We start from the raw sequence: 24,817 nt of genomic DNA, 5'->3' as shown, positions 1-24,817 counted from the left end.
GAAATCGAATCCAGAACGCCGTTCTTACTACCTTCACTATATTATCATATCAGGCATTAACTGTCCACTGTTGAACTCTCCATAAGAGGAGTTTTTCCAGTAGTTACCAAGCTTGACAGGCGGGTTGGCAACCATAGTCAGGCTTTTAGTGATGATTTTAAGAGGAACGCTGCTGCCCATCCCTCCACCACTAAGTTTTCTTAGTCGTCTCTTACAATACTCACGGAAAAGGAAGACGTGGCTTATTCTATGCCGGGACCACGTGGCGTCGACGGTGTGAACAGTGTGCTGTTACTGCCTTATGTAGTGCTATTAGCCATCTAGGACTACTATAAGTAATTTTTTAACTTAGTTATATATTTTTTTAATTACGTAGATGTCAGCACATTGCCACTTGCTTTTCATGTTATTCCGGTAAATACTTCTATCATGTATATGGCTATGACAAAGAGACATCTGTGTATAAATCAAAGAATTACATCCCATCAGTTTTCTTATGCGGAATTGGGCGGGCGGTTATCATCTCGTTCGCGAGATGGAGATTGCAACGGCGGGCGGGGCTCAGGGGTGCGCGCGCACGGTTACATAACGACGGTGGAGGTTTTGGGAGCGCGCGCCGCGGTATGAGCGGGGCGCGGGGCGATCGATGCGCGCCCGGGGGGAGTCAGTCGAGCGGCGAGCGAGCGACATGGCGGCGCGCCCACCCCGCGCGGCGGCCCCGCGGCCCGGGCCGCGCGAGTAGGTCGCCATGCGCGATGCGGTATGAGGCAGCGCCGCGCCCGGCGGGCCGGCCCCCGCTAGCGGCGCCGCCCCCGCCATGCGAGCGCCGCCGCTGCTGCTGCTGCTGCTGATGGCGGCCGCGGGCCTGGCCGTGAGTCCGCTCGCGCGCCTCAACCCCTGGCTGAGCGCGTGCGACCTGGAGGAGGAGGGCGCGAGCGGCGTGCGCGAGTGCGGGGGCGCGGCGTGCGGCGGCGGCGGCGGCGCGGCCGAGTCGCTGACGGTGCGCGACGTGCCGCACCTGTGCGCGCTGGGGGCTGTTGCACGCGCACGACGCCTCGCCGACCTGCGGCTGCGCGCCTGCTGCGAGCGCTCGCCCGCCTCCGCACTGGACCAAGGCGCGCGCGCCGAAGTACAAGCCGGCGGGGAACGCTGCGAGCGCACGCTGCACGACCTCCTCGGCCTCGACGCGATGGTCGCGCGCGTGCACTGCGACTTTGTCGACATCCTCAGTCGCTACGACTGCGACCAGTCCTACTCCGTACACACGTGTGAACAGTGCCAGGTGAGTGGCAGTCACATCACGAGCCGGCGACGCAACATAATATCTAAGTTTACATTGTATGTGTAGTTTTAGTGGTTGCAGCAGCAATAGAATCGTAGAAAATCGATCGCCAAGGATTGAGACATGACATATAAAAAAATTAAATAGATTTTCATTGCGGAGACGTGATAGTGTTTGTTTTGTTATTCAAACTTGTTTAATAGAGGAATTATTAGGTCAATTGATTAAAGTTTGAATTCCAATTTAGCCAAATGAACCAGAGTTGAGAAAAAGATGTGAGAGATTGCGTACATCGTTAGGGCGTCTAGGAGTATACCGTGTGACCCGTTTCACTGGTTATAGGATTATATGCGTGTATTGATCCACTTGGACAAGTCACGTTTCTTAATCTAAGTAAAGCGAGGGTTAGCACAGGATCCTGCTAGGAAGTCAGAGTGTCAGACCATGGGTGATGTATGATTGATGCGTCATTGTCATAGACGAGTGTGAATGACAGTAGATTGCGGTTGGAACGTTGTATACTTAGCTTTAGTATGCTATTATTTCAGCAATCCAATAAATATTCAGTATGTGGATAAGGAAATTATTTTGAAATCATACTAAATTATACTAATTGATGTTACGTGAAACTACACAAACATGAAGTTGCGATTTGCTTGGATTTATCTATGTTAATTATGAAGAGAAATATTTTTCAGCATACAATTCAATTGCAAAGATTGTGTATTTAGAGACTATATTTTCTTTATGGGGAAAAAATAGTTGATATCAAAGGGAAATTTTTTAATGTCCTCTAGATTTCGCATTTTCAACAATACTGAATTAAAAATTCGAGTTCCCAGCATAAATTTTTGTAGATCTTTTTTTTAGATAACGGTAACGATATTATTATGGTGTAGTAAGTTGATATCTAACTTGTTTTTTCCTCTGCAATACAAATGCAATGCTTTAATCTCTGGTCAGATTGACTCTACACATAATCTGCACTGCGCAGACATGAGACCAATTTATGTTGAAAGTGTCAGCACTTTAGCATTAGGTATAGTTCTCTCTTTGTCTCTGTCTAGATCGGTATTGTTATAATTAGTAACTTGGTAGGTATTTGTTTTATAAAAATAACATTGCCATGTAGGTATTTAATTTGAAAAGGTACTAAGTAAACCGTATGTTGAAGTAACCTCTTCAATTTGAAAATATTTGCAAATATACCTATATGTAGCAAATATATACAATATATTATATGTACAGTATAATATATTGTACGAATATATAATTTTTACATTTAAAACAATCTGAGAATCTGAATCACTTTAGTTTTATTTTAAGGCAATGACGTTCATGAGCAAGCATTGAATTTATTTTATATGTTGATAAAAATTTTAATTGGGTAATAATATGTTTTTAATCCTTACTTTGAAATATTCATTAAATGATTGGCAATAAGGTATTTAAACTAATTTTTATTTTCACCCTTTTGAGGTAGGTGCAATATTTTGCTTTTCTGCTGATCTCTATTTGTCCAACCAGAAAACAATCTTTTTTTGGTGTCTGTATATTATTTAGAGCACATTTTTTTAAACAGTGACATTAGTTCATACTCAATATCTGATAAAAATAAATTATGATTTTTAATCCTCAGAATGATATATCAATAAAATCGGTTATTTGATTTTCAGACTTCCCTGTACACTCGTTCTTTATTGTCATTTTTATCACCCCACACTACATCTTAATATTCGCATGTCAATCGTATATTACCTTCATTTATGCATCGCCATTATGGTTCAACATTCAGATTCATACAAGACAATATAGGGCTCATAATATTTTTATATGTTATTATTTCCACCATAGGTTGAGAAGGTGGTTTAAATTTTTTTAAATTTGTTCGCCATTTGTATTTATTCACTATTTGTTTTATGATTCAAACCCCTAAATTCACATTTTAAAAAAGATAGGTATCAAACCATGGACACCCCCAAAATCACAGAAAAGATATTTAGTTTAATTCTACTAATTTACTTTAGACCTTTATATCCCTAACAAATAATATACAACAAATAACGACTTAAATTTATATATTTATATCAAAATTTAGTGACTTCTATAACCATTGTTACAAGTTTTAAACAACATAAAAATTTTCTCTTTATGTAGATGTAAAGAATAGGATAGCACATGGAAGGTACTTTATTCTAGATTTGCAAGTTTCCTGAAAAAATATATCATGCCTGCACGCTAGTAAAATTATTTTATTCCTGGAGTGACCAACCTGCTTGCAACACAAATGGTTGAAGTATTATAAGATTTACCAGTAAATATATCTAATAGATCCTTTTCTTTTCGCTTGGGTGTCGTGAGAGGTAATTAAAGGTACTTAATGGTTGAGGAATAGGTAGCAGTGCCTACTCCAAATAACCAAAAGCCTAACTGCGGTTGCCAACCCACTTGTCAAGCGTGACAACTACTGGCAAAACCAAGGGAGGTTTTGGAGATGTGGAGGCTTATATTTAGCTTAATAAGTTTAATAATATTAATAAGTTTAATATTTTTGCCATTCTTCGACTTGATGTAGAACCGTCTTTATTTAATGTTTTTATTTGTTAATTAATGTAACGAAATAAGTAATCCTTTTACAAGTGCCCTCATTTCCAATATTTTTTGTAATATTATTAATCATATATTGATTGATGTAAGCATTATACCCTGTACGTTGTTTTGATTGTTTACCCTTGCTCTTGATCTCTCTATCTTCTTCATTATCCTTATATTTGAGGATAAGTTACATTTATCAGTATGCTGTTGCATCTCTTGTACTCCAGCTCATATCGACTGGCTTTCTCGACTTACTGAAAATTTGCAAACTCTTTACCATAGTTTCAGTTTTTTTGCTTTCTTTTCACACACACAAACACTTTCTTTTGAGTATTCGTAGTCTTTCACTTCCGTAATAGTAATTTCTTTCAGTTAATTTACAAAAAATATAGTAATATAGGGGGTGATAGTGACTAAAGTAAAAGTGTAGTCATTTCAACTATTGAAAAGTGTTTCCGATGTATTTTGTAGACTTTGGCATCTTATTCCAAGAATTTATTTATATCAAGAATGATAGAAATCAAGCAAACAAGATTTTAACGTATATTGACTTACCATCTTTTTTTTTAAAACATTATATTATATTAGTTTTTATTTGTGACTTTGTTCATGTGATCAGGGTACATTGATTGACATAGGTTATGTCCATTTTCCCAATCTATTGTTTTCAATTATCAAAAGTAATATAGTAAATAAAGTTTTCAAATCAAAAATAAAAGCGCTAGAATAAAAAAAATATTTTTTCTGCTTTCCTTAAAAGTTCCTATATTGAATTATAGCGTTTCTCACTAGATAAATATCTGACAGTAAGAATAGATTCTACCACTTAGTCAACAATAATCACAAAATTTCCTATGAACAAAAATTAGGTAAATCGTATCTAGTCAACAGCTCGCTCGGCTGTGAATAGAAGTAGATGGAAACATATTGTGAGGACCTCAATTGCGAAGGAGGGCCTCATCGACGATCCACTGTCATTGTAAAAACCACGATCACTCTGTCAAGAGTATACGACTGAAGAGAGAGAGAAAGAGAGAGATCTAGTCAAAGTCGCTGATTATATGATGTACATTTACATTTCACCAAAGGGAGACTTTGTACAAAAGTCGTCTGTTTGAGTACTTTTGTCCCAATCAAGTTTCGGCCGTAAAGTAGCTGTGTTTGTATGTCTGTCTTTCGGTTTGCAAGGTGAGATAGGCAGTGAAATTGTAGGACTTTGGAGACATACCCAAAAGTGACAACGCATTGAAAGGCAACACAGTGTATTTTCTATGATGTCCATGGTACTGTTCATGTTTATAGGTGTCGGTTATCACTTTCCATCAGGGAGGCCGTCTGCTTTGTTGCCATTCTATGTTTTATAAAAAAAAACCTATAAAATGGTTTCTGTACGTACCTAGACATCTAGATCGCTCGTTAGCATTTATCTCGAGCTAGCGTGTCTCTAACCATTTCTTGTTCTCGAAGATGTCACCTGCAGATACTGAAAGCTTTCAAACGTTTACCACTTCGTTAACTCTCATTTTTATGTCTGTAATAGTGCACTGTGGAAAATAAGGGAGTTAAATTAGAGCCATTTTATGGTTTGTTTCTTGGCAGTGGTTTTAATGGAATTGGAAGGCGTCTAATTAGTTAATTAAAAATCAACGTAATTTATTAAACGTTACGAGCGTCATATAGTTCACTTATATCTAATTAGAAAATAGATATATTCAATTTTCTCGTAAGCATATTTCTGTACCTTAGGTGACTAAGGATATAATTTAAAATCACTACAGGAGGCGAAACTATGTACTAATTTTATTAAAAAAATTGTGATTTTATTAGATGACTAGTGATTCAGATCGACTTTATAGGTGTAGACAGCATAGAACTTCCAAAAATTTATTTTTTGAGAATGTAATTTACTTTAAAAAAATCATATTAGTTTTTTTTTAAATAGATTCTGTAGTTTTTGAGTTTATTTATAAACAAACCATCAAATCTTATCCTTATCCTGTGAAAATAGTTCCAATTTGACTTTCGTCTATTTTCATGTAATATGGAAGAGAAACCATTTGCTGTGAAAGGATCTTACATTTTTTTACATTTTATTAATAAGATTTTCTGACATAATAAATTCGTTTTTTAATTGTATAAAAGTTTATAACTCGAATTAAACCAATAGATATAAAGTAAGAAAATTACAAGAAAAGTAAATTTAACGTTTGGGGCTAAGTGACTTGTTAAATTTGGTAATATTTATTATTGTTTTAATTGAAATTCAGTATTGTAACGTAAATATTCCCATAAATTGTAGCTTTTTGTACGTCCTGTATCTTCGTTATTTATAAAGATATTTTCACGTCAGGTTTCTTATACTATTAGAAAAAGAAATATTTGCTTATATGAAGTAGTCTAAAAAATAAAATTGGTCCAACTTGTTTTATATCCTTTATCATTAGAAGTATAAACTTGTTAGTTCCTTAGAAGCAAGACATAATTATTGTCTTGGGGTAGAGTAACTGTTAAAACTACTAACGAAATGCTTAATGGTTCCTAGTTACTTCATACGAGTATCTATGTTCAAAGTAGTAACCGGGATTTAGTTAGAGTGATGAAACACCGTTTACTCATGCCATATAGATAGTCTAGTCATATAGATGGGTGTAAGATCAGTAGATGATGGTTAAACTAGGCTCAATGATTTTTAAAAAGTGGATGAGTTTGCCAGTAGTTGCCACGCTTGGCAGGCGGGTTGGCAATCGCAGTTAGACTTTTGTTGATGTTTTAAAAGGGACGCTGCTGTCCATCCCGCGATCTTTAAATTCTCTTAGTCGCCTTTTAACACATCTTATCATCACTTTATGATTACAACATCTTTCATTACATGACAATTTCTTGTGGTTTACTTCATACACCTAATTAAATTGACACTAATAAATATTATTTTTGTCGAATCAAATACTCAATGAAAATATAGTCAACTTGTAATTTATTAACAACAAAGTGGTTACTTATGTTAAAGTAGTCAAGTAAAAAAAATCAATAACTAAAATTCACAAAAATCTTCGTACTTTTACAGATAAATAATATGATTAAATTGTGTTCCACAAAAACTGACATCATTTGTGGCAAACCTAGTTATTTTTATTTAATTTCAATTTTTGATTTGGGATCAATCTGTAAGTATATCCTTTCAGATAAAAAAAATCCAAATCAGTTTATAACTGACGCAGTTATGAGGTAACAAACATTAAAAAAAAAAATAGAATCGAATCGTTTTGATTGAAACAAAAATTATGTTTAATAATATATTACACATAATACTTTATAGGCCTCCTTTTTGAGTTAATTACAACTTGTAATCATATGGGTATTGACATAAGTAAATTTTATGTGATATATGAAGTTATATCAGCCTAGTTTTTCTCCAAAGTTTCCTTTAACAAATTTTTGTCAGTAATAGTATGTTAACTAGCTTTTCGTAGACGTTGGCCTAATTCATTTCAAAATTTTCGATCACATTAAAATTTGGTGACTATGCAGGAAATTCAAATATGATATATTTTTTCAATTTATAACAATCAATTTATGCTTTGGATCGCTACGAGTATCTTGTAATAAAATCGAGTTCTTTCCAATTCAAAATGACAGGTGCAATTAAGTAAAACAAATACATCCTAATATCTTGAATTACATCGAAGCATTTATGTTCCCTTCAATAAGCACTACTCGTAAATCGCCAACTTCTGATACTATCTCATTTCACTTTTGATAGATCTCCAAATCACCACTGCATCTTTAACAATTGGAACTATCATTTCTCTTTGTAACTCTTTATTTTTTTTTAAGTTACAGGAAGTGTAAAGTTTTACACTTTACACTTTTTTTCACTTCGAAAAATATAACATTTACATTTGTGAATAAAAATCTTTTGACAAATGTAATCCTTATATGGTAGTAAATTTTTTTTTTAATAAAAAATAAATATGTTTAAAAAATGCCATCTACGAACATCAAGAAAAAGGTGTTAGTAGATGGCATTTTTTGAATTAACATTTTAATTAATAATAAAAGCAAGCTGAGTCCCCTATTCCTTGGCGCTTTCGTTTGATTTTTTTCACATCTTTTATTAATGCATCAATATCATGATCATTTAGTACTCCTTACCCGATCGATATTTATTTAATATCGTACGTATTTTGTCAAACTTTTCTTTGATCGATTGCACTCTCGATCGTTTTTGAATTTCTGATTTAGCAATTTTACAATAAGATTTTTCTTAGTTTTATTGTCTAATTTCTTATATTTATCTAATTATAATAATTCATCATGATTATCATCACATCAGCCGTTAACTGTTCACTGCTGAACATTGGCCTCCTCCTATTGGGACGTTTTGTCAGTAGTTGCCACGCTTGGCAGGCACGTTGGCAACCGCAATTAGGTTTTGGTGATGTTTTAAGAGGAACGCTATCGGGACTAATCTATTATATCTAATCTAGTCTTATCTAATCTAGTAATAACTAATTTCTGGATTTTTTCCTTCATATTTAATTCAAACTAATAATCATATAATACTAGACAATAGTTACTCGCTCATTTAACAGTAACATATGATAATGAAATAAACCTTAGCATACAAGATCATAACTCCTAGCTTCAAACAAACTTGACTGTACGAAGACTTTCGCGAAGCAGTTTTTTATTTATTTACTAGGTTTTTTTCCTGCTACTTTGTATGTGTAATTGTGACAAAATTAATATAGGACTAATACAAACTCTATCAATTATAAACAGAATTATCAAAATTAATTGAAGAAAAGTAGGTGTTTTCTTAATGATGATGAACAAGAAGAAGACAAGAATATACGGAGATAGTCTATCTTGTTGCATATGATCTAAGAACATAACTATCCATCCAGAGAGGAGTTAACTCAACTTTTCTTAATCTCAAATATGAATTAATTTATGATGTTTAAATTGATTTTAGAATTTTAATAGCCTTAATATTTTTTTTTAATAATAAATACAAAACAAAACCTTTTGTAGTAGTCCTCTATTTAATATTTATTAAATAACATAATTTTTTAAACATTGTTAAGTATATATGGTATGGTAAAAACACATTAGTAAATCCTGTAATAAATCAATTTTATTTAGAAAAGGTTTATGAATAACACGCGATTTTAAACATTTACCATAACTGTGTTATTTGATGTTTTAGCCAATGAACTCTATAAAGCTACAATAACAATTATATTAATAACACGACCAGTATTTAGATATTAGATTGTTTGTGTCTGAATCAAGCTTAGCTGGCTGCACAGATTGTTAAAGCATGTTCTAGATTTACATAAAGCCGCAGTTAATATAAATTAATAAAGTAAGTCAAACCACGAGGTCAGTTAAATAAGCAAATAAGGCTTTAGTAAATGTTTTTTAAACTACATTGTATCAGGTACCTCAGTTTCGATTTTGCATGGATCAGTCAAGAAAAAGCATATATTCTATCATTGGTATAAAGTCGCTGCAAGATAAGGAAATCTCGAAATAAAATCCTATATGAAGCCATTTTGACCAGCATGGTGATAGTATATTTTTATATCTGTATCTAACCAATAGGATATTAATGTAAAGGTGAAGTTCATTACGTTTTGTTTGTGCTCTTTCCAAATTAACTAACTGCTGAAAAATACATATACAGTTTGTAAGTCTACTAGTTTTTTTTTTACTTGATGATAATGGAGTGATAAAGACTATCACGTGGATGACGTCGTTGGAATAACTGCTATTATTATATTGTTATTAATGTATTGGATTTATTATATAAGAGTTGGTACTCGGATATAAATACATGTTGTATTTTCAACACGATATCGATGCTTCAGTCTGACCTACATAGTTACTAAGGTTTTATTTAGTAAAGCCAATGTTAACTATAAGTTTGCAACACATATCTAATGCACGTTCCTATTAAGGTGAGTATTTATAACGCGCGCAGGGGAACCTTAATCATAGTGGTAATTGGCGTTTAATCGATCCCTAGGTATTCGCACTCCTAATAAAATTCATTGCGCTTTACGGCCCTTAATTTATTACTCTTTGCCACAACGATGTTTTGTACGAACATATGGGTTGCTATACATTTGTATTAACTCCCTTAATTTACAAAATAAACGTTTAAAATAAAATTAACTGATATAAAAATATGTAGAATAAAACGATAATTCCCATTAACATAGTTTTAGTGTTATATCATATTTGAGATTTACGATCTGCAGTTAATTCTTAGTAGATTGTGAAATTACAAGACAATATTGATAAAGTTATTTTTTTATAACTTTATATAATAAATATTATAGTAGGTTACTTTCCAATTACGTTCTTATTTAATTAATTCGAAGAATAGTTATACTGACGCAGTTAACATTTTATTCTCGTAAAAGAAAATAAAATATAAAGCAAATAAAGTATGACTATAATAATAACTATCTGTAAAATATTTTTTTAAAGTAATATAGTAATATATTTAATGAATATATGACGCAAGCAGAATAAAATTATAACCTTATAATAATAGATTTAAATAATGTTTCATTGTTACATACTTACTTATTTCTTAAATTATAAATAATTTTAGTTAATCTAACTCAATTAAAATTTGACAATAATATATAAACTTGATATATTTCTCTCATTAGAGACTTCTATCTTTTTCTTTTCAAATGTATTAGTCGGTAAATTATCGTCAAATATTTTTCCATTTTCTTTTTCCATTCAAATTGTATTTTCGTAATTGCTGCTTTATTACCGAAGGATAGTGATGTTATTCTAATTATAACATTTTAACGCGACACTAGAAATTTATTTAGATATATCTGAATAATTAAAATATTATTATAGCCATATTCCTCTTTAGTATTCGTATTTCGCCACTATAATATTGATAAGTTACATTAATATTTCATTTGTTGTCCGTCTTTTAAAATTATACGAGTGCCTGTAACATGGTCCTAATTCTGTTTTTGTGCGTTAATGTGTGAAATCACAGGTGCGATACGGGCATTAATATAATGAGACAGGATCCTGGCAGGGCGCGCTTCACACAGTCAGCCGTAATCACGAACGTGATAATTCGTATACTGGGCCTATGAGTAATATTCTTCATATTTTCTTAGTGTAGACTTGGTTAGTATTTCCCAAGATATATACTTGAAATTTATGTAGTTTTTAAGCAATTTATAAAAAAAAAGAAAGTTCTCTATTAGTCTGTGTATTTTTTGTTCATATCTATTAAACGATATCTTCGTTAATTTTGATTAATTATTACATACCATATTAATTTTGTGATGTTTGAAGTTGTCGACTTTGTTTGTGGAGTAAAATCCTTCTAAATAGTGTTCATTATATTTGAACTATAAGAAAAACTGGATTGAAGTTCTCTATATTTTTGAGTAAAGTTAGAGTTTACCAGAGGGAGACTTTGTACAAAAGTCGATTGCTTGGGTACCTCTATCCCATTCGTGTTTCAACCGTGAAGCAGTTGTGTTAGCATGGTTGTGTTTCGGTTTGAAGGGTAGGATATGGCGTGAATTTACTGGGTACAGAGGAATAATACCTGAGTCCTCAGAAATGGCAACGCATGGGGGATATCATGGGCGAAACAGTATACTCTGTTGCGTCCATGGTACTGCTCATGTCTATAGGCGACGGTTACCACTTTCCATCAGGTGGGCCGTCAGCTTGTTTGCCATTCTAAGTTCTATAAAAAAAAAATGCTCGATTAGTGGTCCGGTTGGCTCTGATAGTTGAGTATTATAACAATAAAAATACGCGTAAGCTTTTCTGGTCTAACTTACGTATAATAGTAGACTTTAATCAAATAGGACAGATACTTATTATGATGTAAAATCTGCTTGAAGACTGACCAATCTGAGTTCTATAAATGTCCTTAATCTAATGTGTTTTCTAAATTGAGATCATTAGTTAACATTTAAATCATTGTCTTTTTGCTAAGCAAAATATATTTATTATGCACTACAGCGTGGAAAATATTTAGTCGCTTATATGTACGAGTATTAAACATCTTAGATAAATTAAGATTTTGCTATAGGAAAAAACAACTTTAATCTTGACAAAGTTAGTGGGGACCAACACGAGGGTAAAAGTTTTCGATTAAAGAGGAACTTTCAAAATCAGTTCAGAATTGCCGATGAAATAGCGTAACATAGGTACAAAAATATTGTCGAATAGAGAATCGCTTCTTTTAAAAATAGTCTGTAAATCTAGTAGGTAATATTTTAAATCTTTTGCTATGGCAAGCAATCGGTAATTTGTAAGAGAAATTCTAAGTACATTACAATGTAATAAATTTAAGGTATTAACCACAAATTACTTGTAATACTAGTCTTTAACCGCGATTTCGTTTGGGCGACCGGGATATCTTAATTGATTGGCATAAAAAGTGGCTTAAGTCCTTCTCCATTTGTATATCTTCCCAAATAGGATGTATGTGCCAAGTTTCGTTACGATTGGATGAATCATTATAGCATCAAGAGATAATAAACAAACAAATACAATAAAATCTCACTTTCCAAGACATAATAAATAGCAAGAATTTTAAAGTCTCCCATACAACTACACAGTATTTTTTTATTACAGCGCGATATGTGACCACACCGTCCTAAGCAACCTCAGAGACAATATTGGTTTTGAAGGGTTTTAGTTCAAATGCATCTCTGCCTAATATGTGGGGTGTCAATAACCTCTCTAAGGATACAATAATGACGTTATAAAGGCCGTTAGATAAATTAAGTATCTATGTATTCTACGCATACAAATTACTTCTTAATTCAGTAACCAATGAACCATGTGAACAAACTGCAAACATTTTAATTTCTGCTATGCAGTTGCTTTATATGCTTGTATTTATAAAAAAATAAAGGATTTTTGGTAAAATAAAGGGTTAAAAATCTATAATAAAATATCAAACTCTATAAAAGATTTATTAACTATATATAATATTTAAATATAAATTGAAAAATGTGAATTCTTGAATGATAAAATTTGAAAATGAATATTTATTTATACCTATTAACATTATTTAATTGTGATATCGTTCTTTTATTTTTGCCTGACAATTTATTACTTACTGTGAATTAATAAGTATTGTAAATATGTATCTTGTTAAACGCATCTGTATTTGTTGTTGAATAAATTATTATTATGTTTTAAATAATGATTAGTAATTATGAGAAATTGACTTGTATATATAATTTTAAACTGTCTGTATACCTATATATTTTTGTATACTGTATAGATTTTAGAGGCTAAACATGTCGAACAAAATTGTATCCTTAACATCTGCATTTATTTATACGCATGTTTCACAAATAAAAATCTTGAACTTTGGCATTACCATCAAATATCTGTCCACTGCTGAACGGTTGTTACTAGTAATTGCCATGCTTGGCAGGCGGATTGGCAACCGCAGTCAGGCTTTAGAGATGTTTTAAGAGAGATGCTGCTGTCCATATCTCGCCCTTCCTTAGTCGGCTCTTACGACATCTACGGCATAGGAGGAGGTGGCCTATTCTATGCCGGGAGCACATGGCCATTCATATTAGTTCATAGCAGATAAATATATCAAATTTCTAGGTAACTAATTGTAATGGGATAACAGAATTACAATTTTACTCACATTCATGATATCGTGACACAGCATGTTACTAGTGAAATTTCATACGCTATGCTAAATCATATGTCACTTCTACTACGTCGCTTCACAAAAAGTGTTACTAATCACGCTAAATGAAATCACAGATAGTCGATGCGAATCGGATTTCATCGTGAGTCATCGACTGCGCTCGGTCAGCAGTGATGTGAAATCGCATCAGATGGTCGACTGGGCCGTAGACAGTGAGCGAAAACAGACTTTATGGCACTGCATTAAAATGTTTATTCGCTTGCTCTTATCATAAATCATAATAGAAAAAAAAATTACTAATCATAGGAAATATAATCATCAATCAGGAAATAAAAGGACATAAAATCACTTTTTGTGATATCATTTAGAATAAAAATAATCATTTCACTAAATGAAAATGAATTAAAAATAGCAATGATTTCCATGCCTAATATAGTATATTAAGTTTATGAACCACAATAAGGACGAAAAAAAAAGAATAAGGATTCATTTATAATACATAATGCGTTAGTTAATGATGATGTTTGTTTGAATATTTGTTAGTGAGTTATACTTTAAAAATTCAAAGGATTTGATTAAAATTTTGTATAAAGCTGAGCCATAAGTATACTTGATTGAAACATATAATATTTTTAATTTACATGGACAAGGCCACGAGAAATGGCTACTAATAAATAGCTGTGGTATATCTAGAACAGAGGTCCACGCGATGGACGCTCTAGCAAACTCGAAAGTAACTCAGGGGCGAATCTCCTGAAAGCAAAGTACGTTCGGCGCCGGCTTGAGAATGAAGTTTCATTCAAAAACACGCCTGTATCGAGGTTAAGTGTTTGTGCGCATGCGTGTACCGAGCTCATGCGCACTACGTTGTTTCTCGCAATGATTTCGTAGACCATTCGTAGCAATTTGATTTTTTCATTTTATACAAATTCTCCGTCATTGATAAAGTATTGCTGTTAATTAATTATATCGAGAAACATTTTTAAAATATCTTTTTTACATAATTTATCAATTTATTTACCTATTTAGATGAATAAGGTAGCCTCTTACTACGATATTAGTTTTACTTAGAGGAACGTTAACCCATAAAGGGTTTATAAATTCACGTGTTTGGGTATATATTAAAATAATGATAGTAATGATTCTATGTTATTTTACTTGCGAATAATATTATTAGAGTCTTTATATTACTTATATTAACAGATATGTTACAATTATTTTAGAGTTTATAACCTTAAAAGAAATTTGTACTAAATAATTTTAATATGTTAAAGAACTAAAAATTATTTCAAATATTAAACACAACGTAGAGTAGTGCCGTAACATGAGACAAAGGAAACAAAAGGTAGTAAAATTACGGGTTCAAGCCAGTCAGGCGTACAGTTCTCAGGAACCTTCATTAAAATCTGCGCTTATGTAATTAGATACACTTACACTTGGCACGATTTCACAATGTTCACGAATTATCCAGTGTACCCATTAGTAGTCATTTGTACATGGATTTGAACTGGATACTGTAACAATTCAAAATATCCTTCTTGCACAATCATATTAATATAATAAATGTGAAAATTTGTAACGATGAATGGATGGATGTTTGTTACTCTTTCACACAAAAATTAATAAACAGATTAGAATGAAATTTGTTACACAAGTAGGTTATATCCTAATTTAGCATATAGGATACTTTATATACTAATTTTTATAGGCGGAGCGCTTGGATATAACTAGTCAAGTATAATGCCGTTTACTCATAAATATACGTCTGCGATTTATCTGGATTTTATAGTTGTAAAAAATTTATAACTATTTTTTAATAGCAGATATTTTGTAAAAGAAGGGTCTATATTCTACATTTCGAGACAAGTTTGTTTTTTATTTATAGATAGAAAAGCTAGCAAGCTTTTACCCGTGACTTCGTCCGCATGACCGTAATATGTTTACTGACCGGGATAAAAGTAGCTTATATCCTTCTCCATCCCCTATAGGATCAAAATTTTATAGTGATTGGTTAAACCGTTAAGGTGCTATAAGTTAACAAACAAATTCACTTTCATATTTATAATATAAGTAAGGATATAATATATTTTTATGCAACTTGAATGAAATTCAGACAGTCTACCTACTGGAAAGTAATAACCATCACCAATAGGACAACATTATGACTATTACAAAATACAGCGTCCTATCCTGTAATCTTTACTATAATTCGTAAATTAAATGTTTCGGAGTTAAAATAGATGTACCTAATACATAGTAATACATAAAACGTAATTTATGGCCAAAATAAAATCAAGAATTTAATAATTTTTCTAAATATTTTTTTTTCTCTATTCAATAAAATACGTAAGACATATTTTTTTCTGATGTTTAATAATTAGGTAACAAACTGCTATTGTACTAATTAAAACACAACAACAGAACTTCGTTAATATGTATAAATATATAATATAATACTATTGAACATTATAGTTTTAAATTGGACAGAGTTACTTACTAAGCAACTGTAGGACATACTTAAATATTTTTTTTGTAAATTTATACATTTGATACATAGGAAACACCTGGAGACTATAAACATGTCTAATTATGAAAATAAATATTTGTTTGGGAATCCAAGTCATAGGAAGGTAAGGATACTAAGATAAAGGTCATCAAATTAGTAACCAACACGCTTTTGAGTGTGCAATCCACTGCTGAACATAGGCTGCCCTCATAGACTGTCATAAGGAATGGTCATGAGCCACCTGTAATTACTTATATAGGGTTGATATTTAATAGTAATAAAAAAAGCGTTTATTACAAAAAAATCATTAAACAAATAAAATTTGTTATATATTTTCTTGATATTATTAGTACTGTGAAAGCAGTGACAAATCCGGAAATATCGAACTTGGTGACCTTAGATAGTCCTGCTACTTCCCCAAACTCAACCGTATAACTGATCGATTTAAAAAGGTGACTAAACGTAACGAGGAGCTACGGAGCTATTGGCTGGAATGATTGTACGACCGTAGGTAAGGACGGAGGTTTGAATATTGCTGCATCATGTCTCCTGCGTACAAATATCTACTTAAATAATGTTAATTATACTAGAATACTATGAAAAAATACTTAGAATGTTTATCATATAAAAGTAAATTGCGTGCCAGTTGTTAATGCGGTCCCGTAAGCTGTACGTGCGTACATTCAATTTATCCAAGTAACATAATAAAGAGAAAATAAGCACTTTAGACGCCTATGCCAAAAGAATTTAGGATGGGTAAGGGGTAAGAAAATTCACTTAATATCTGTATGGCAGTGAAGTTGGCGCGTCGCGGTGCGCTCCTCGCGGCGAGGCGGGCGCGGCGCGGCGCGGCAGCGATCGCGGAACTGCTCGCCTCTCTGACCTACTTGCATTGCGACCCATATTTCTACACATATTTGGGAATTCTAATATGACTTGTCATCGCCGTACGTGATAAGTGATATCTTAGCTTACTAAAAGTCCACCCTTCTGTAATGTTCGTTAAACAATCTACAATTACATTATGTATAATAACAAAACGGTATGCCACGGTACGTACGTAAAAACAGTAGGATACAAATATGCATTTATATTGCTCCTCTTGAAATGCTGTACTTCAAGATTTTTTCCTTCCTCGTATATCTCTTTTTCTTTATAATATAAAACTTTTCTTGTTTTATTATTTTTCATGCTGTAACATATTTCTTGTCTCTGTAGCAAATTGTTGGTGATTCTAAATAAAAATAAAACTGGTCAGTTGCGAATCATATTTACGCGGCAAGGGTTATAAGATAAAATGACATTTGTTTTATTTTTTGTATGAAATAAATACCTAGTAGTTATTATTATTAATTACTGGTAAAACATATACCAGATATTAAGTTAGACCTTCAAAAACAACACAGTTTTGTGTGATGCCGGAACAAATAGACAGACAGACAACATTTCTAAAAAAATATTGTTATGACATGAATTGGTCTTATTAATTTTTCTTAAATATCTTTTATATATCAACATTATCTACTTACAACTTGATTATATTATTATGATAAGATTTATTGAAATTCGTAATTTTGTTATTTTGATTGATAATTTTTAAAAACTGGATCGTTAAAATAAGATTGTTTTTGGAGGTTTTTGGATCATTCACATTTGTGAAGTGAAACATTTTAGATGAGGGAATGGTTTTATTTCTCATAATTTTGATCATAATAAAAAATACATTACACAGTAGTAACAAAAACTGGTATTACAATGTACAAATTAAGCTCTTTTATGATATTTACTTACAATAATAGGTCCACTTTAAAATTTTGAGTACCTTTTTGGGCTCTCTAGCAAAGAAAATATTTTTTTTTAATATTGTCATCGCAATACGTGTGTGGGCCAACAATATGTAAAATTGTTCCAAATTTCGAATTAGATTAGATAGCATTAGCATAGTTGCTCAGATATAGCGCTCTGACGACGACAGACGAATTATACGAACCATAAGGGTTCCTTTGTATCTTTTTAGTATGGAATCTTAACAATTGATAAGTTCAATACAATCGTCAGTTTCAATTCAAATCATCTTACACATTATCGTATTATCGTCATTGTCTTGCCTTTTCCTATTTATTTGGGGTCTACGCAGTATGTCTTCTTCTTTCACTAATCCCTGTCACTGCCGTTTCGGGCTCACTCCTCTTTTATGTACATCATCTTTCATATAGCATTCATCTGACAGATATTAGACTGAATCTTAAATGATTTATAGAGTATATTAATTGTGATGTAATATAAATAATTTATATTAGTCATAAAATTAACCAAAAAGTAGAATAATAATAATATTTTATATAAATAAAACAATTTAATAAATTCCGTGGAATTTAGTTTAAAGTTCCATCAAAAAGTCACAACACAAACAGTGAATTATTTAAAAAGAAGAGATAGCGGTGAATATTCAATATACAAAATAAATATTTCGTAAAGACCATACAAACAACCGACCTAACTGTATGTAGATAAATGCTTGATTGATTGAGATACAATCCTAATATAATAACAAATGTGAAGCCTGTCATTTATCATGACCCATCACTCACCTCAACCTTGACCCACAGGGAGGAAGGCGACGTTAGTAATAGGGATGCTAGTCCCCATTGCTAGCGTTATACCCTGTCAAGTTCCGGGGTCCCACTGGAAACCATTATGATTAATTCCTACTGAATTTATTACGATGTGATGGGCCAATTGACCTAATTTCATTTTATTTTGTTTCATCCTTTATTGGTGCTCTGTATTGTAACCCATTAGCATAAGCGAAACTACTGTTCTGTCATAATCTATTAAAAACCCTTAAAAACACCTTTAAATCAAATTATGACATGACTTTTTTTTCTGACGATTGTTTAACAAAGCGACTGAGAAGCTACTCTATAGAAAAAATATGTTACCGATAAAGTTCGATTCAAGATGGACTTTATTCAATAAATGAAATAAATCAATCTAGATGTGTTTGTATTTTCGACAGCAATAAACTTATATTAATTTCTGATGTTAGACTAAAATAATTAAGTTGCAAGATTAAGTTATAATATATAGCTATAATATATAGGAAATTTTTATAAATTTTATAGATTTGGACATAAAACTGTTTATATTAACAGATATGTAGGTATATTATTGTATTAAGTTTATATTAGTGTTGTCTTTGATAATTTTGGTTAGAACTTGCCGATAATTAAAATTAGATGATAATTACGTATTTAGTTATAAAGTAATAAAAAAAGTTGAGAATTAAAAAAATGACATCTGCCATCGTATTTTTTTGTTTACCTATTCAGAAAATATTTATATCGGAAGGTTCTCTTTATTTAATGGAAAATAAACTGCAAAAGAATGTTAATCAATTCGATTGTCATGTTTTTTTATTTTTGAATTCTTTTATGAAAAAAGTACTGATTCAACAATAACATTTTGTAAAATTGTTTCTGAATTTCGACAGACGTTGTCGGTAAACGGTATGAATACTCTCAATGGCCCTCATAATAGAATATTGTAATGAAAGGTTTCTACAGTTGTATAGAAAACTTATTTTTAATCATAAATATGGTAAACAAACACAGCGCTCGTCTGCTGGTAAATGGCTAGCGTAGCGCGCACGTGATGCTGGTACGTTGAAGGGGTCTTCGAATACAGGGGAGTCACGTGCACGTTGCCAACCCCGTAGAAATCTTTTCGTGTCATTTTACCCGATTACCCCAGAGTGTTGTTAATATTTTCTTGTATATTATGTCAATTTATTTAACGAAACTTTTAGTTTTAATTGATATTTTTAAATGATTTGGATAAGATGTTAAAATTGCCGTCAGTCAACATTTTCAGACGGCTTTTATTATGTAATAACACTACATTGACAGATTGGAAGATATTTAAAAAAATGGACAGTAAAGTTATCGTTATAATTAATCATAGTAGTCATAAACAGTAAAACAAAAAAATGTTAAATATTTCATTCGAAATTATATAAAAAGGCGTTATTACATATGATCGAATCAGGTACAATAGGCACCAAATTCAACTAATAAAGTATTGATTAAAAGATTAATTTTCTCTGTTAAACAGATACTCGACGTATAATGTTAAATGTTTTAACAGCTCCATGGGTAGAGGGCCGAAGATACCAAGTTGGGAAGCAGGCTAACGTTCCCGTATGCAAACAAGTCCCGAGTGACTCTTTACCTTCAAGACGTGATGCTGTTACCTCGGTAGTCATTTATGGTTGAACTAACCTGCTAAAATTGTTTACTTAGCCGTTGTCGAGAAGAATTCTTGAGTTTCTATAATACTCGTTCTTTATTTTCTTATTTAGATCGTTATGTTACAATTTAATTTTACACATTATAAAGAATACATATGATGTTCATATAGTTATTAAAGTTTATAAAATTTATTAATTAGATATATAAATATTTTTACCTAATCCCAAAGCTTTCAATGTAAGGACATTTTATTTATTAAAATTTAAAATCAATACTATCTTAAAATAAAAAAATAACAGGTATACATTTAATATTTTATTGAGGCCAGTATCTGTGTTTTTATATTATTACAAAAAAAAAATGACAAGGGATTTTTACTATTAGAAGAAAATTACTACTATTAAATTTAATAGTTATTAGATCAATTTATAATTTGGTACTTGTATTATAAGAGAGACTCATGCAAATATGATATAGGTACAGCTTAATCCCTCTTATGTACGAAGTTACTTAGAAAGTAGAGATTTCATTAATCGTAGAGGCGTGTTATTATGTTTTTAATAATTATTTTAATTTCCACCCACAAATGAAATCGGTAACTGGTCTACACTCTTTTACAACTTTGGAGGTTTTAATAAAAAGTATGCACAGAAAATACAAAAGAGGGTAGAGCCTTTAAGCGAAGGCCTGTTTAATTGAAGATATAAAAGTAGCCATTTAATATTTCCTCAGACCGTTTGTACCTACTGCATTCGTACACCCCACCATAATCCGCTGATTGCGTTAAATTATTCGATTCAATCAACATGATATCGCTTTATTTTAGATTCTGTTAGGCGATCATGCTATTAACTAGAGATTTGTAAATATGAAGAAATGAATTATTGATTTTGTTGTCATTTTATACAGCTATTATGTCAAAAATATGAATAATTGGTTGTCTTGGTGTTTGGATACTCTTAATAATTTAGTTGAAATATTAGTACATTTAGATGGACTTACTTTTATTACCACTTATTGTCCCACTACTGGGCTCGGGTCACTCTTTACAAGCGAAGAAAAAAAAATTAGGTGATAGTCTACTATCATCTTATTGTTTTGATATAGTTAAATTGCGCATTCTCTTGCAGTATTGTATTGATCATTGTTTCCATAATTATTTCTTACAACATCTAGGTACGAAAGGTACACACTGAAATCTATTCTTTAAAACTAAAAAAAGGTAAAGTACTATTTTATAGAGCATCATAAACTAAATTTAGATTAATGTTTACTAAAAGATACTAGATATTTAGTTTATGTAGGTTTTTAGAACAAAGATTTCGCTATAATTTCAAATTTAAATTTAGAAATAGGTTTGGGGAGTTGCGCCTCAGAATCGACCTCATTGTATTCTTATTAATTCTAGAATTTGATCTTGAATCACGCGGATAAAATTGTGTGTAACAACCGTTTTATAAGATAATGTAATAAGAATTAGTTATATAAAGAGAAGCTACTCTTATTATTGTCGCAAGACGCAAGTGCAGTATCGTTCGTACGGCTGGCTACGGCTCAGCGTTTACATAGTCATGTTTTATTAATGTGATCCATAAATTGCTTTGTGCTACGCTCGTTTAGTGCTGAAAATTATTAGGCCTTAGTTTTAGTGGAATACTTTAATAGGATTTCGAATTAAGTACTTGCGTAACCACGTATGTTCATACAATATATTCTTTGTGTGTTAGCCACTGTAAAGTAAAAATATGTACCTTAAGAACTCAAAATGATATGGCCTAATATGAATTATAACAATTTGTCAAGTTATAACAATAGATAATATTAAATTTTTACCGAAATAACAATATTATATTATGTGATTTAATAAAGATTAATTAAAAACATAAGTTAAAAATTCTATTAAAAAATGAAATACAAAATAAATAACCCGTCATGTTTTCTAGAGGTCGCTGCTCTCATTATTACTCAGGTATAGAGAGGTATCATAGATTTCTTAATATATTCTGTGCTGTCCATAGTGTACATGTTTATTAGTAATGATTACCATTTTCCATCAAGCAGGCCGTTAGCTTGTTTGCCATTCTGTTTCATACAAAAAGATACAAATATACGGCAGTACACCTACAATATCTCTGGTGTTGCGGGTTCTTATGGGTGTTGGTAGTCATTTACCCCCATGTAGTTTGCCCCCTATGTTATAAAAAAATCGAAAGAAATCTTCGGCAATTTGTCAATAGTAACGTGGTATATGTACAATTGAGTTACGAGGCAACTCTGAATAAAAATAAAAATAAAACTGCTATTCGCGACCGTATAGGTGGGTCAATCGTATAGTATCGATATCTCGAAACAGCCGGCCGGGCCATTGGCTAGCGGCCCTTCGCTTGCTGCTTACGCTTGGCATCTGGCCAACGCAAATACTAATTCGTTGACGTTACATAATTGTTCTGTTAGAATACTTTGGAATAATCAACCCTCTGATGCACTTTCACATACTTCCATGTTCAAGCTTAGGTTAACACGTATACATTTGTTTCTATATATCTTACGTATGTATCAAACTTAACATCCGGTTAATTAATAAAATGAATTAATTATTTTTGATTAATGAGTTAATTAATTTTGATTAATGAGTTGCTTAATAAATTAATTTAACCGTAATTGTATTTGCTTTGTGTTGATTAAGTATTCATGTATAAAAATGAAGCTGTGTATTCTATGTAACAAACACTTATATAATGATTGCTGTGCCCTTGTAGGGTTTATGTAGATACTGTTTATCTAATGCTTAAGATCTGTATTATTACAAGATGAAAATGCAATAAATGAATCAATTGAAATATATTTAATAACTATATAATTTAAATATAGCTATACGCGCTTACATAACAGATACATAACACAAGAGAAAAAAAAGTCATAATAAGGGATTTTATGTTAATATATGCTATATATATTTATATTATATATGTATATTTATAAGTATTTTAATAAGTCTTAGAGATTAGTTGTACTAGCGAAGTTTACTATGACTACTCTAAAAGCTTACATTTACATTTACCCTATTCTGTATAACATTTTTCCTACGTACTGCGAAATAGGTAATGATGTATTTTTATCATAATAGGGGCGTAATAATGGAAGATTTCCTATTTTGCTAATGTAAACTTATTTTCCTAAAAATGGTACACTTTTTGTTCAACGAATTATACTGATAACACCTTCTTCTAAAGAAGATAACAAAAAATACATAAATTTGTAAAGGGATAAGAGAATACGTAGACGTCTACGATGTTTCAATATTACTACTATATAAAGTGGATAGTAACTTTGACGCTGATTTAAAATAGCATCATGTTATATATAATAATGTAAATGATATTTTATGTAACTATATTTAATATTTAAAAATTAAGTACAATGAAGTGACGACTGAATTCATAAGCGCTTCGAACTACTATGAATACAATGTTAGTCGGAGGGCTGTAGCGGGCGGCGAAGAGGGACGGGAGTTTCGTTGTGGTTGGGGCAGTATTACCTAATATGGTGTAATATATGATGCAATATTGTCCACATGCGTTAATTAAATAACACTACGCGTTACTCTCTTCTATACTTTTGAGACGAACTCATAGACGCGATTCCCCGCGACTCATGACCACCGCAAAAAGACAGTATTAATTTTCGCGAGCTACCTACCACCCTCTAATTATAATGAACAAGTTTTAGCAACTCAGCTCACGTTACATACTGCTGTTAGTCTTTATTTTCAACCGAAACTTCTTTTTGAGCGATTCCTGGCTTTGAACGCAGCTACAAAGTTGTAGCGGTCGCGCTTAGAGACGAACTTTCTTTTACAACTTTGTTTTTAATGTCGGTTCCAAATGTTACTACTGGTTTACTGTATACATTCTTGCTATTCTAAAATATAGGATAATTCATAGTGATAAAGCCAGACAAATAATGGTAGATTGAGACTAAAAAATACACATAAGATTGTCACCGAATGCAACAATCCGAAATTTGAATCAAATAAAATGCACACAAGTTTATCAGAATTATCAGAATTTGTTTAGGTTATGATGTTATTAGTTTGAACAGCTAGGATCGTCTCGTCATTTCATATGTACCTATATAGCTATTGTAGGCAGCATCTGAATAGCGGGTATGTGGATGGTAAGCGATTCGTTTCCCTCATATACAACGTTAATTAAATTGCCTTGTTACCATTTAAATAGAATGTAAACACAGCAAAAGAGTACTTCCTACGTTTGTCGCACTAATACTATTTAATTACAAATTATTGTACATAATTGTAATGTTATCATAATTAAGGCAAATAAATAGAGATCTTAAATTTTATATGGATTCTTTCTTGACATGATAGTGAAATAAAAATACGTAATCAAATCACTTTGTGTTGTCTATGGTACTGTTCATGTCTATAGACAACGATTACAACTTTCTATCAGGTGGGCCGTCAGCTAATTTGT

General features: G+C 31.9%; 1 protein-coding gene across 2 annotated transcripts in view; it reads left to right on the top strand.

The window, feature by feature from the left end:
- Positions 1–673: 673 nt before the first annotated feature.
- The window catches only part of LOC113522786 (uncharacterized), a 67,195-nt gene continuing 43,051 nt past the window's right edge, over positions 674–24,817 (top strand). For both annotated transcript variants that reach the window (XR_008253190.1, XM_026908597.3), the window contains exon 1: positions 674–1,282. Coding sequence is in view for 1 of the 2 variants with exons in the window: in XM_026908597.3 (XP_026764398.2) it covers positions 818–1,282 (465 nt within the window). In the remaining variant the exon portion in view is untranslated. The remainder of the gene's footprint in view (positions 1,283–24,817) is intronic.

The sequence above is a fragment of the Galleria mellonella genome, unplaced genomic scaffold, assembly GCF_026898425.1.
Source record: "Galleria mellonella isolate WM207_F2 unplaced genomic scaffold, CSIRO_AGI_GalMel_v1 utg38, whole genome shotgun sequence".
NCBI classification, from domain to species: Eukaryota; Metazoa; Arthropoda; class Insecta; order Lepidoptera; family Pyralidae; genus Galleria; species Galleria mellonella.
Note: the sequence above shows the minus strand (reverse complement) of the source record. Positions and strands in the feature narration are given on the sequence as shown.